Raw genomic sequence first — 15,631 nt, 5'->3', positions numbered from 1 at the left:
TCTTTCGTTCGAGAGCTGCTGTGTGAGAAAGTGAAGTGAGTTTGCTCAACGTGGAGAACCAGCTGTCATCCCCACGTTTCCACTCGTGTGGAAGTCCTTACGAATAGTAACAATAATTCTCCCCTCATCAACCATGTTCTCCTCCTCCTCTGTCATCATTTCTGTCACAACTCTATCGCTCTTTTGTTGCTTCTGTCCCGCCAGACATGTGTAGGGTTGCCCACTCTGCTTATTATAGGCGAGTTTATTTTTCTGGGAAGTTAAGTTTTGAATTTCAGAAGCTAGGGGTTCCAGATGTTAGCAGCCTCTGGCTGGGGGTCAGTGCAGCTGCGGACTTACTGGCGAAGGTTTTTTGGTGAAGAGTTTTTAAGGGTTTGTCAAGAGGAAGACGTCAGTCACAGCTGCCTCATTGCTTTGGGAGCTCGGACAAGGACTTATCTCAGGAAGGGCTTGGCGGATTTAAACGATCAAGACCTCTGAGGAATGATCACAGCCAGTGGACTCGATGGACGGTTCACCAATCTACATCGCCTCAGGAATGAATCAATCAGTAGCCAACCTGCCGTGACGCAAGTTCCAGTTTTCCACTGGAACCTGACGGATGGTGGGACATCAATCAGGACTGTAGGAGGGGCAGTAGCTTTTTTTTTTGTCTTCTTTGCATCATTCCAATCTGTCAAGCAGCAGACAGGCTAGTGCTGGTAGCTCGGAGCCGCTGGTGACTCGATACGGTTTTACCTGCTTGGTGCTGGACTGCGTTTTATTTTGGGTGAGATGGCCTTCATTGGGTTCAGGCTGAGCTTGGTGTTCCCGGTAGTGCACGCCCTAGTTAGCATCGGGCTAAACCACGCTAGTGGCCCAGCATCGGTGTCTTCTGAGCTGGGTGTGGAGGAACAGACTCGTGGGACGGTGGAAGTTCTGTCCACGTCAGCAGAAGGTTTAGTGTCCACACCTTTCAGTACCAGGACGGTGGTTTTAAAAGACATATTTGGACGGGTTTGTGTGTGTTTTGGTAGGTTTTCTTTCTTCAGAGCTGATCTGAAAGCATCAGATCAGCTCTCCGGCTCCACGGTTCTGGAGTTTTTTTGGGCCTCGCTCCATCCCGGCCTCCTCCTGCAGAACCACCGTGTTATACAAATACAAACAGTGTTTCTAGAAGCTGCAGGTCTGAGGTTGGATTTCTAAAAACAAAAGCAGCAGAGGCCCTTCAGAGTCAGATTAAACTTCAGTCTGCATCCACAGGCCTCAGAGCGCCAGCTGCATCTCTTTTTCTTTTTTACCCCCCTCCTGTCAGGACTGTGAATGCACCACATTGTTTCTTCTTGGAGACGGTCCAGGAGAACGGCTTCTTCTCCAAAATGGCCTCCAGCAGCTCAGCAGCCGACCTGCAGCCGCTTTCTGGGTCTGAAATCTCTCCGCAGGACGGCCCACAACGCTGCAGAGGGTTTCTGGGAGTGTTTGAGCGTGTTTTTGTGTTTGTGTGTGTCCTCGGGCAGTCATCATGACGACGAGCGGCTGGACGGATGAGTTCAGCCTCAGACTCACATTCCAGACTGGATCTGCAGCTCTGGGTGTTCGGCTGGAGACGCATTCCAACATTCCTGATGGCCCAGAGCAGCGTTTCCTGAACCGCTTACACCGCTAACACTTCACACTTTGTCCGTCTGCGAAAAACTAAACTCATCTTAACATCTCCTGAACAAACATCCCTGATGCCGGGATGACGCGGAGATCAGACTCACCAGACTGTAATAAACACTCACTGAACGAGCAAGTCCAAGAACAACAACAACAAAAACAACTTCACTTCTCCAGGCTCACTCTGAACCAGTCTCACGCTTGGTGTCATCATCATAAATCAGATTCCAGCAAGAAACTACGCTAGATTCATGGACTCACAGGTCTTAGAGACGAGCCAGAATCACCGTTCCCGACCATCACTGTCCCCAGAAGAAGTGTAGAGAAGCGGGACTACCAAGACTCTATTTCCTTCATTCCCACTGGATAAATCCTGCAGGGATGTGGATTTGTGAACTTCCTTTTGATTCTACTGGCTGTGTAAATCCCATAGAGGAGTCACTTGCTCACATCCCCTGATCCGTTCCTGAGATCCGTCCTGGGGGAAACTCCCACAGCTCTGCAGCTCCCGGTGAGGATGAGGACAGGTGAGGATACGGTTCGGTTCGGAGAACGACCTCGTCCGCCCTGATGTCTGTGGGAAGCAGATGTCCTGTCCCGTCGCAAACGCGGAGTCGTAAAAACACCTGACGTGAGATCACTTTTAGCCCGTCTGCTCCCTAACGAGCCTCAGCCGTTACTTCAGGTGTTTTCCCGTCTGAGCGTCTCTGACGGAGACAACATGGTCACTCCTTTCTTCAACAAATTCTACATTTTGGGGCTTTAAATAGATACATTAATTGATAATAACAATAAGAATAATAATAATGATGTTACAGGTCATCATGAAGTCATTCTTTAAACGTCCGTATTCAAAACCAGCTGTTTGGGACTAAACCTGGGCTGTTTCTAGCTTTCTAGGGCCCCGTCTGTGGCACCGCGGCAACCGGGTGATGAGGGAGTTCAGGCCCTTAACTTGAACCTGGTACACTTTAAGAAGAGGAAAACAGGCTAGATTTGAGAGAATCTAAAGTTTAAATTCAAGTTAAGATAGCAAATTAAACCCAGCAAGCTAATTTATATTCAGGTGAGGCCAGCCGAGCTAGCACAACAGCACGCTAGCGCCATCTGAGGAAAAACTAAAATCATGAGGCTGGATAAAAAAAAAAATTTAAATCACAGAGAAAAAACTCTTATCAACGTGTAAATTTATGAGAAAACCCTAAACCTTGCTGACGAACAGCAAATTTGTGAATCCACATTTACAATAAGTTTTTTTAGTAACAGCTGGGTAACTATGCTAGCAGGATTTATTCAAGAGGGATGAGATGAAAACCACTTAGATGGCCAGAAACTTGATATTCTTAACACGTATCTCTGACTTTCATATAAACGTGAAAAGTTGAGAAAGAAAACTCAACATTTCTGATCATAATTAATACAAATATATGAGAAAAATGCAAATTTCCTGACTGTCCTTTTTAACTTGACAAAATAATCAGTTTCGATTTTTTTTACTTTATAAACTTGTTATTTGTGAAACTGAAAAAATCAGATTTTATAATTTAATTTAAAATTGTTATTCAAAAAGCAGAAATACCCAGAAATTGACTTTAAACACTTTTACATAACCTTCCCATTTTACAAGAAGTAGTAACTTAGTAAAAAAAAAAAAAAAAAGTTAGTAATTCATTAGTAATAATCTTTCTATTTCTATTTTTGGTTGTTGCTTTCAAGCTGGGAAGAAGGGTTTATATCTGTAATGTCAGCAAAAATCAGCTACATGACATTTCTTCTTCTACTCCTACAAATAGGAAGTAAAAAGAAGGAAGATTTTTTTACAGACCTATATTTTATATTTTCTTTACAAACGGTGCTGCGTTTTTGAGAAACAGGTTTTACCTGTCTACAATTTGACCACGCACGGGCCCCCGGCCAGACTCTTGCATTGGGCCCCCAAACAGCTAGAAACAGCCCTGACATTTTCAGTTTTCAACACAAACAACAAAAATGCTGAAACAAACTGCACATGTGGTGAACGCAGCCGGAAATATCTGCTTAAATAAATATCTGGTTAGATAAATACTTCTGCTTTCCTTAAACTTTCATTTGAAATTAATAGAAGCAGATAGATTATTCTAAAAACCATTTTGAGGAAAAGCATCTTTACTAAATCTGGTGTTCCTTTTGTTGTCTGAACGTTAGAGAGACGTTCTTTGTGACACAGATTTCATTCACATTTCCATTCAATGTTAGAAAATGTCTAAATATCATGTGAATCAAAGAGGAATTAGTGAGTCGGTGAAGCGAGGAGCCTCTTCCTCCTGATCGTCTCTGAGCTGGATTTGTGGACGCCAACAGTCAGTCGGTCAGCGCTGATTATCGGTTTTACCAGCTGATAATCAGATTAACGCTCCTCGGGCTGATCCTCTACTAACTCTCGGACGCTTCATTCGCAGGAACAAAGTCACATTTTTGTGGAGATTTCGAGGCTCTTCCCAACGGGAACGGGAGAGAGCGGAGCAGATCAGCTGCAGGACGATCTCCTGCTGCACTCAACATTCGCCCACAGCCGGACAGATACATCCATCTAAGCTTCTCCTTAAGCCATTCAATTATTAAACATCACGAAACCAAGAAAAGCATTTCTGTAACAAAAGGTAACACTAATCAAAGCCTCTCTCCACTTTTGAATAGACGCCACGTAATTGGACAAAACTAAAATACCGCAGTAAAACCTGTTTAAACTGTAAAATTGCAAGGTTGGAGATTGAAAACATGAAGGACATAAGGCTTAGAAAATCTGACGTTAACTTCTGACTCTGAATTCACTGATGGACACAACAGAAACAGCCAATAAACTGCAACCAAGAAGAGGAAACGACAGGAGAATGAATAGAGTAAATTAAGCTCTTTAAAATGAATGACTGCGCCTACGCTGTTGCTACGTCACCTGAGCTAGCATGACACAGCAAATTTCACTCACAGACAACAATTATCATAAAGCACATATCACTGGATTACCAAGAAAGAGAAACGGTTATAAACAATTTTTAGATGTACTCCCTCAAATTGAGTCACTAAAGAAACAACGTTTCTCAAATGAACTGAAAGAAAAATGTTTTTAGCTAAAATGACTCAAATGTTTGACAGCAAATGACGATGATTGTCGTGGCCGTTGCTACGCCATCTTTGGAAATGAATTACTGTTTTTTTTATTTTTTAAATGGGACAATATGAATGAGCAGTTAAAAGAATATGAGAATATAAAAGATATGAGACAGCCTTGTAGCTGAATCCTAGATGTTTACATTTCTCCATTTTATCAAAAAACAACAAGACCTTTTTTACAAGAAATAGTCTTAGCTGCTGGACCATTTTAATTTAGCTGGCTAGCTGAACGGGCCAACATTTTGGCTTAGCGGGCCGACCGTTTCTTATTTCAAACATCCACCATTTTTAGCTAAAATGAGCCACTGTTTTTAGGTAAAATGGACAAGATAAGATGCTGGCTTTGTAAAAGTTTAAAATGTATTTTCTTATGCTGCTGCCGCACGTATCCAGAAGGGTTTGACTTCAGGAAGGACGTAGCAGACTTCCCCTCCAGACCGGCAACACAACGTCCACTCAGCAGAGCAACTACGCCTGCCACGTTGCTCTGGAAGTCACGACTCAAGAGCAGGTCACGCGTTTCTGCGTCTGAATGTTGGCAGCCATGTTGCCCAGGTAGCCAACACGATCAAAGCTTAGCTCCGCCTCAGTCATATTAGCAATAAAGTCAGTGCTTTAAATTCTCCTGCGATGGTACAAAGAAAATTCACCCCCCTTAGAGTTGTCAAACAATTCAGGCCCAAACTTTTTTGGACCAGACTGTAAATATGTTTATTTTAACGTGTATGTCAGCTCTCGCAGCCTCTAGCGGCCAGTCGAGGAGCTGCAGCCGATCTTAGCTCCGCACCAGCCTCAACCCGGTAGTCATTCGGTCCCAACGGGAGGACTCGAGGGCAGAGGTCACGCGTTTACCATCCGACCTGCAGCACATCGTCTCGCCCTTATCAAGCCTTTTGATTGGCCGCTTTGCTGATGTGGTCCAGAGAGTCAATTAAAGTTTCTCAGAGAAGTCGCGCGGGGGGGTTAGTGTGACGCATCACATTTCACACATCACGCATGAGTAAAATAACCAGGGAAGAGGATTTGTGATTTATGAAGTGAGCTTCACCTACTCTCTCAAATTAACTTTAAAATGAGACCAAACAAGGGATTTTTGCAAAGGAAATAAAGGGTAAAATAAAATTATTAAAATAAGGTACAGGTCTATTTAGCTTAGCAAGCTTTAGCCAAGATGGGCCACACACACACACACACACACACACACACACACACACACACACACACACACACACACACACACACACACACACACACACACACACACACACACAGGAATTGAGAGTAAAACCCAGATTTTTGCTGCTATAACATTAAGATGTAAAATCCTGACTTTTACATTTTTTATTTTTATAAAGTATTTCAGACGACAGAAGACCAAAGAGGACGGGACACCTGGTGCCACCAGACATTATGGGATGTAGACTACTAAATATACAAAGTCTGACTTTGCAGGCATCTTGACAACGTTGACATCTTACGTCGATGACGTTCTTTTGTTTTTGATTATTTCAAACTCTGAGAAAGGTTGTATATACACACACATACACACACACACACACACACACACACACACACACACACACACACACACACTAGTTCATGTCTCGTTTCATTTCTTAAATCAGACACTCAGTATTTTAGTGTAAAATTGAGGCACAGAAATATTTAAGTATAAAGTTCCTTTCAAAATGTAATTTTTGCAGTTAAAAATTCCTGCATGGTTCCGTCTCAGACTGGAGTCAGAAATTAGGACGCACCTGCCAAAACCTCAAACTCTCAGAAAACCCAAAAACGCTCGTATTTTTCCACCTCTTTAAAAAAAAAAAAAAAAAAAAAAGAAAAAAGAAAAAGAAAAAAAACTATCGCTTGAGAAACTCCAGGCTGTTTATAAAAACGACAAAATGACATTTAGTTCCACGATATTAATGTTCATGGAAAAAGAAAAAATAAGAAGTTGGTTACTAAAAAAAAATAAGAAAAAGTTGAAAACCGGTGCGTTTTCAGCTCCCAGATCCTGGTTTCGCCGCGGACGCGGCTGTCCGTGCCGCGGACGCGGTTTTCCGCGCCGCTCGAGCGGTAGAATCGGGCTCCGCGCGGTCTGCCGCTCGTGCCGCGTCCGCGGCAAGAGCGGCAGCCCGCGCGGTAGCGGCGCGGCGGCTGAAAAGCCTCCGTTTTCCTGGAAGTGTGAGTCGTGGGAGAGGAAGCCCCCGGAGCCCGGGGAGGAGAAGCGGGTCCAGTCCGCGGGCCGTGGGGGTCACCACCCCCCCCAGCCCTCCCCCCCACGTGGCCGCGCCGCGCCGGTACAGAAGTTACAGTAAAAAGTTGCGGTGTCACTCACCTGTGTGAGACATAGCGGAGAATACATATCTGTCCGCTCCGGGAGGCGCGTGTGTGTTTATGTCTGTGTGTGTGGGCGCGCTGTCCGATGAAGTGAGTAAAAAAAGGAAAGAAGAGAAAAAGAAAGAAGAAGGAGTGAGGAGGGAGGGAGGAGGGAGGGAGGGGGGAAACGGGGCGCCCCCCCGGGCGCGTTCACATGTCCAGCCCGCTGGTATTACTCGGACCCCCCCTCCGCGGTTACGCGCACGTCCCGGACCTGTGGGGGGGGCAGCGCTGAAGTTCAGGTCCAGACCTCATCTCCGTTCATCAGCAGGGGCTGGAGCTGCAGGGGGGGCGGCTGAGAAACCCCCCCGGACTAACTGCATGTTATAGGGAGAACCGCGGCGGGGGGCGGCCCTCGGCAGCAAGAGTGTCCGCCCTGCGGTGCGCTGCGGCCGGCGTGGGGCTGCGCGGCTCCTCGGTACCCGCTCTGGAAGTCCCGGGACAGGCGGAGCGGAGAGGAGCTGCTTCCCCGGTAACCTGCTCCAGACTGCTGGGGGGTTGGGGGGGGGAAGAGTCGCTGCTGGCCCGGACAGAGAGGAGGAGCTCTGCTGTAACCCCCCCAGAGAAGCCCCGCTGATCACTCTCCCTGATCGATCAGGAACAAAAGCATCGATTTCACAACTACGGACCGACGGGGCCGCTGCGTGGACGCGCGCGCGCGCGTGTGTGTGTGTGTGTGTGTGTGTGTGTGTGTGTGTGTGTGCGCTGCTGGATCCCGCCACTCAGGGGAGGAGATTAAACTGATCAGACTGTGGTTTTATCGATCAGTATTGATCACATCCGACGGAGAGCAAATTCAGACCGAAAACTCTGAAATATCTGAGGAGAGAAGATTGGTTATTTATTTATTTATTTTAGTTCCGTTTCGAGAGGTTGATTTTGTACGTTTACTATTTATATCATTAATTTATAATTTATAGAATACTTATCATTTCATTATTACTCTTTGTAGAAGTAGAACTTTATTTTATGTTTTAATTTTATTAATTTATTTACTTCGTCATTTTGTGCCATTTCTTTTCTTTTTATTCATTGGTTACTGTTATTATTTGATTAATCTTTTCTTTATTTATCATTTTAGTTTAATAAGGTTACATTTTGTTCTTCATTTGTTAATGTTAATGAACCAGAACCTTAACGGTCGACTGAAACCACTTCATCCTTCCACTTATTTCTTTCTTTCTTTCTTTCTTTCTTTCTTTCTTTCTTTCTTTCTTTCTTTCTTTCTTTCTTTCTTTCTTTCTTTCTTTCTTTCTTTCTTTCTTTCTTTCTTTCTTTCTTTCTTTCTTTCTTTCTTTCTTTCTTTCTTTCTGCTGTCCTTGTCATCCACATCCTACACCTGATTCAGCATCACACCTGTTCACAGGTGGACAGGAGGCTAAATGCTCCTTTAAAGCGACAAGGCAGTTTTAATCCTATTTATGTAAAATTACAAAAATGATCTCATAGTGGCTCTTAGTAGACAAAGAGTAATGTCACACTTTCATCCGTCATGATGTATTTAACATAAGTTAAAGCAGAAAAACATTCTTGTGGGCAACCCCAAGTACCCCCCCTGCACCCACAGCTGCAGCAGCTGCTTATAATCCTCCCCGGTGAACTGATCATCAGCAGAGCTCTAAAAAGCAGAGGTTTTGTCTGTTTGCTGGCCTGGAGCATTATCTGTCTGTAAACACGAAGCCAAGAGGGAAAGACATCAGCAATGGTCTTAGAGAAGCAATCTGGAAAAGGCTGTAGAAGCATCTCCAAACTATTTGTGGGGTTCATTGTTCTATAGTGAGAAGACTATCCACAAAACACAAGTGAAACTTTCACCAACTTTCACCTCAGACCCATCACAGGGGGGGGCTTGAGTTTTATGGGGCCATTGCAACATAGTTGGAAGAATCCTCCTTAGTAAAAGTTCAATCAAGGCTCCAGTTCCACTCTCAGCAGGCATAACTGCGCGATCAGGTAATTTTAGAAAAAACTGAAACCATCTCACTAACCCACACCAACACTCACAATGTCCGACTTTATAAATGCACACATTTTGAGAAATAAAACCCTAAATTTCTGAATATAAACTCACAATTTCCTAATGGAAAAAAAACTTGACAATTTTGACTTCATAAACTTGCAAAAGAAATATGAATGAATAAAAATCAGACATTCTGATGTCAAACGAGCAATAATTCAGGGGAAAAAAGATATTTCTCACTTTATAATCTTGAACCTTCTGAAGAAAAGTCAAAAATTCACCTCAAACCTCAGGATTCAGACTTCATAAATTTGCAAATTTTTTGGAGCAAAAAAATCTAAGCTACAGAATTCAGAATCAAACTGATAAGAAATTTTACATTTCGTAAACCAGAATTTATGACTTTATGTATTCATATTCATATGAAGAATCTCTCACCACAATCCAGATGGCCCATAGCTTCAGTTTGTTACAGTACTTAAACATTCTTATTTATTTATCTACAAATGAAGTTAAATAATTCATTTCTCCACCAGTGATGATCAGATCTTGTAGCTGTAGCGCCCCCTGGTGGCTGCTCTTTAAAACCCAGCTGCTGGACTGTGATGTCATCAGGTACCTGAGCACCTACAGGTGTCCTGCAGCAGGTGTGTGATGACATCACACAGCTTTAATGTGGTGTGATGTCTATGGGAAGTTACCAGGGTCATTTAATGCCACGTTGAACATACCTTTTGTAATAATTAACTCTATGTCCCACTTAATGAAATACTAGGAGTTTTACAGTTTTAACCTCAGACTGATTTTGTAGAACATAAAAATCAAAAGATGAGACCAAACAAAGGTACATAAGACGTTTATGGATGTGATTCTATCTCAGCTTTTCCTCCTCACTGGTTTGTTGACGTGATCATTCAGTTTTCATAGCTGGTAAAACCCCGAAGATGGGGGTCATTGAACTTGACCAAAATTTGAGTCCATCTTTCTCCCTTTTCATCCAGTGTGGTTACAAGAAAATACATTTTTTATCTTGCATTCTGCTTTTTTTATTTTATTTTCCCATGGCCGTTAAGGTCAACTATGCCACGTCACTATCGGATCTTGGCCGTGGACTCCAGCTCGTAACCGTACGAGCCTCCAGACGAGACCCCAGCGCAGCGGCAGGAGCGGTTCAAGGTTACAGGACAGAAAGGCTTACAGAAATAAGAGATTTCTTCAGCCGTCTCTAAGCAGTTCTGGTTGGTGACGTCAGCTGGAAACTTTATCTCCAGTCATGGCAACCGTAGAAGAACTGTACACCCCTGTGATGTCATCCACGGGTTTCTGCAGAGAGCTTTCAAGCATTCTCTTTCCTCGTAGTGTGAGGCGTCATGGTGTTTCAGTTCTGGGAGTTAGCAGACTTTCATTCAGTTACAGCGAGTTAGCCGTTTTAGCTTAGCTCAGGCTTACCTATGATGCTGACTTAAAGCAGCACTATGTAACTTTTCAACCTTAATATAATATTTCCAGAGTCATTGTGATGGTACATCAACTTCCAACAGGTTTAATGACACCTCTGTCATGATCTGAGGGGTCTGTATCACCTTCACTGGCACTATGTAACTTCGAGGTGCATGGTAGGAACCCTTCCACACTACTGTTAAAGCACTACCGCTTTTGTCCAAAGGAGCCGCCAAACTCAACAAAAGCTGAAAGTTACATTGTGCTGCTTTAAACCAGGACCAGCAGAGCTGGAACCTGAAACCAGAACCAGCAGATCTCCAGACGGAGAACACTCGGGCCGGGGCTTGTAGTCGCCGCCCCCCTGGTCCAGATGGGGCACCGCTAGTCCTGGTTTCATGTCTCTTATAGATGTCGTTTGCTAGTGGTCCGGTCCGGTCTGGTTAGTATTGGGAGGGTTGACTAGGAAGTAACATTGTAAATCTAAATATCATTTTATGAATTAAAATGAACTAAAACAAACCGGTAGTTTCAAAATTGTGAATTGGATTAAGTTAGCCTGATGCTAATGAGCGCCCTCGGTCCTGGACGGAGAGATCATTCATAATAATTAATTCATAACTACTTTAAGCTGTTTTTAATCCCATAAAAATGTCTACTAATGTCTACCATAAAATAACTGTAACACCTACAATAACTACACACAGAACCCCAAACAAACAGGATCCTCTAAAGAACGTTACCGCCTGAACTAAACACGTCAACATCGGCAGATAAAACCGTCACTATGGCAAATCAGCCGCTACCATCACTAGCTTGTTAGCGGGTTAAAGCCATGACTCCACAGATTGTAACAGCATAAAGATGACGACTCAAAACACACAAAAACACAACTGGAGTGTCTTTAGTCCAACACTGAAGACAGTCTCATCTTTCCCCTCGACCCGAATTCCCCGAAACCAGATTCCAGTGGAGAACTCTAAATGAAACAGTTGTGACTTTGCGAGACAACATTGCATGTCATCGGTTAGTGTTTGAATAGATGTGGATCTAGATTTATTTATTGGCACAGTTCAAAATTACACAAATAAAAGTAACAACTTTACAAATTAAAGTGCAGGAAGAGGCGAAAACTCAAAGAGCTTATCAGGTGCCTCCACCTATAGTTAACATAAAATGTAATATCATACTTATAAAAACAAATCTATGAACATCTCTGGATGCTATTGGCTGTCAAGATCCTACAGAGGTGTCAATCATCCAGATCCATCATCGTCCCTCACACGTGCCCTTGGGCAAACACCCACAGCTCAGCAACGGTTCCACATGGGGGGCTAGAACATAGCGAGGACGCCAGTGATACAACAAGAGCAAAAATGTTCTGTTTTAGTAACATTTTTTATCACATCAAAGCAGTTTTATCGTTTGGTTCCTGAAAAAGGTCAATGACATAAGTGTGAATGAAAGTACTAAAACCTTCCCCCTAAAAAGACCTAAAAACTCTTTGTTCCACAACAGGAACATCGGTCTGGGCTCAGTAAATGGTGACATGTTCAAGAGCGGATTCCTAGATTGTTCAGGTTTTACTACATGAATCCAGGATATGAGCTCTAAATATGGGTTTTGTCGGACAGATTTAACATTTTATTAGAGGAAACGGGTCGTCAGAGCTGGCCAATTGGACGTGAGCAGAAACCCAAAAACTCGACATGGATGTCGCCATGGAAACACACTGATGTCAGCGGTGGTTTGGGCTTTAAAAAAAATACCATTGGAACACAAAGTGTGTGTGTTTTGTGTGTTCTGTGGTGGGGGGTGGGGGCTGGAGACGAGCCAACAGCACCGGGCCTGAAACCAAGCCTCCACCCTTCTCCACGGAGGGGGAGGAGAAGGTCAGGAGAGGAAAAAACAACAGTCTTGATTTTGGGGCTCTTTTAGATGGCTGGCCCTTTTCCACCGAAGCCGAATCACGGAACCAACATCAGAATCCAAACCTAGAACCTTCAGACAAGGCAGAAGATGAGCAGCCAGCCGCCGCTGACTGACAACTGTTTACCTGCAGTCTCTGATGCTTTTCTTCAGACGGGAACCTGCAGCTTCAGAGGAGCTAACCACAACAAAGACCCCATAAGAACTAACTATAACAGTTTCAAAAGGGAAAATATCACAGAAGAACCTGTTTTTTTAACCTAAAAAAAAAATAGATAAAGAGAAAACTACAGCAGAACCTACAAAACATTTAAGACCAAACCATCGGTGAAAAGTTTTGTAATTTAGAGTCAAGTCGCCGAAAATGTTCTCTGATGTGAATAAATGTATCTTTCCATTCAATTCACCTATAACTGATTATCTGAATCGTATTTATAGCAGACACAGAACAGATCTGCAGAATTAGGGGAACACACTCCGAGTGTGTGCGCTTGTTTGCAGAACTGATGAGGACGATGTTACAAACACTGGCGTTGTGGGGTCCTGGTGAGGTGAGTGTCCTTTCTGTCACGTTCAGGGTTAGAACCCAGACGTGAAGTAGAGCAGGAAAACGAGCTCGAGGAGTGGAGCTGGCCTAAGAAACGACAGGAAGTGGTTCCAAAGTCCCCGTCACGACAGATACACCAGTTTGTGTCTACAACGGAGGAGGAGGAGGATGAGGAGGATGAGGAGGAAGGCTGGTGTGAGAGAAGCAGGAGGAACAGATGGTCTGGCAGAGCATGTGGAGAGGCCGGAACCCCCCACCTCCCCACCCCCACCCCCCTGACCGACTTTCATTGATGAGTGTGTGTTTGTGTGCGTGTAGCACGTGTTCGACACATATGCCATCACACAACATGATTTAGCACCGCGCCGGTCGAGTGTTTGAAGATTCCTGTCAGAGACGGAGGCGGCGCTGCCATCTCAACCCGACTGTGAGGCCGCAGCGGCAAACCGGTTCTACACGGATCTGGAACACAGAACCACGAGACCTTAATGAACACGCCTGCCGCAGAAAAGCTAGCGCCGTCTTATTCTCTGGAACTCGTGAAATCGCACAGTCCTTCAACAGCGTTAAGGCTGACTGAGCAGTTACCGGCACCGCCTCTAAGACCCCGCTCCAGAACAGCAAACTCGGGCCCAGAAACCCAGGAGCTACTTTCCAGTCTGCAGGTTTCTGAATCACATCTTAAAAAATGGGTTAAGCCTAGGGATGGGCGGTATGGACTAAAAAATGTATCACGATAATTTCTGGCATTTATCCCGATAACGATAAAAATGACGATAAAAAAAATAGAACCATAAATCAGTTTTACACAAAAACGTCATCAACGGGAATTTATCGTTTTTACCGTGAGATGACAAATTCTTATCATGAGGAATTTTTTTGACGGTTTATCGTGAACGGTAAAATATCACCCATTCCTAGTTAAGCCTAGCACTTGGGGGGAAGAACAAAAGTTTATGGTGCATTTACTGAGTGAACAGGTTCTGGAGAACACTTTTGGAGACCATTTCTTTGGACCCACTAAGGACACCATCTCCCAAACCAGCCAGAACCTTCAAGATCAACCAGACCAGAACTTCACAGACCAATTAGAACCTCCCAGACCAGACCAGAACCCATCAGCCCATTTGTTTTGAGGATCTTCTCTCACAGATACAGTTTTTATTCATTCAAAGACATTTTTTCAACATGACAAACGTGTCTGCCGGGTTGAACTACAAGCGACTGACTGTCCAGTCGAGTTATCGGTTCTTCAAGAAATCCCCGACCCGCCCACAACCCGCCCCCCTGAGAGAGGGGCTCTAAGTGCCTCACATTATACCAGGACAAGATCTGGAGATTGCTCAGAGAAGCAGCAAGAGGTCAACGGTTGACCTTTTCACACTCTTCTTCTTCTGTGTTACACTTCTGAACCTCACACACGCCACATTTCACCAGGACCGGCCGGACAAGTCAGCAGGATGGGCCCGTCCCCAAAACACAACCATAACACCCCTGAATCTAGTCTAGAAACCAGTGAACCAGCACAACGTTAACGCTGTCGGGCAAAGGAGACAAAATGACAGAAATGTCCATTTGGTTAGATGGTAACACAATGCCGAGAGGGAAAGACATCATTTACGGCCCAGGAGAAACAAGCTGGAAAGAACAATACATTTTCCCCAGCTCTCTCGCTCGCCTGTCTGACCCATGAAGACATGAAGGCTGAAACTGGGCCATGTGACAAGAAATGATCCCAATCACAGCTGCAATTCTACATACGAAAAATGAAACAATCACACTGTGGTCATAGTCCAGACCAGGACCTGGTTGGATGCTGCGGTGGGACCTTCAGAGAGGCGTTCAAGACCTCCATCACCTGGACAAACTCTGCAAAGAAGCAGCAGCAGTCCTCCACGTGAGTGGGCTGCTGAAAGTAAATCTGACAACTGTTGAATCATGGGAGTACTGAGGATTGCACACATATTGTTTCTCTAAGTCTAATAAAAAATAATCACAATTACTTACTCTGTCATTGATGAAAGAGTTACATTCAGAGGTGATGTTCAGAATGTGTTAAAGGATCTAAATGAAAAACACCTGAAGCAAATGATCTTGAAGTCTGACGGACAGCTGCTGTGATCACCTCGTTATGTTTGTAATGAAGCAAACACACACACACACACACACACACACACACACACACACACACACACACACACACACACACACACACACACACACACACACACACACACACACACAGATGTGCCGTTTTCCTCCAGCAGACCTGCCAGCTGCTCAGAACAGGAGTCTGGTGTAAACACACACACACACACACACACACACACACACACACACACACACACACACACACACACACACACACACACACACACACACACACACACACACACACACACAAACACACACACACACACACACACACACACACACACACACACACACACACACACAAACACACACACACAAAACTCGTGGAAACAGAGCTCCACAGTGCAGCACCGCCATCTGGTGGCCGAACTTAAGAACTATAACTTAGTTTACAACAGACAGGAAGTAGTTAAAATGACATAAGTCAGGCCCCA

At 44.3% G+C, this 15,631-nt stretch overlaps 1 protein-coding gene across 6 annotated transcripts in view; it reads right to left on the bottom strand.

Annotated features, from left to right (window-relative positions):
- nfia (nuclear factor I/A) overlaps nt 1–15,631 on the bottom strand; it is a 157,377-nt gene that overhangs the window by 109,386 nt on the left and 32,360 nt on the right. For 2 of the 6 annotated variants that reach the window (XM_061738113.1, XM_061738117.1), the window contains exon 1: nt 7,127–7,641. The exons of the other annotated variants lie outside the window; for them this stretch is intronic. In XM_061738113.1, the coding sequence (XP_061594097.1) occupies nt 7,127–7,153 (27 nt within the window). In that variant the 5' untranslated portion in view covers nt 7,154–7,641. Of the gene's footprint in view, nt 1–7,126; nt 7,642–15,631 lie in introns of those variants that run through there. 6 annotated transcript variants of the gene reach the window in all.

The sequence above is a fragment of the Cololabis saira genome, chromosome 13 (genome assembly GCF_033807715.1).
Source record: "Cololabis saira isolate AMF1-May2022 chromosome 13, fColSai1.1, whole genome shotgun sequence".
Taxonomy (NCBI): Eukaryota; Metazoa; Chordata; class Actinopteri; order Beloniformes; family Belonidae; genus Cololabis; species Cololabis saira.
The sequence above is the reverse complement of the archived record's forward strand: the minus strand, read 5'-3'. Positions and strand labels throughout refer to the sequence as shown.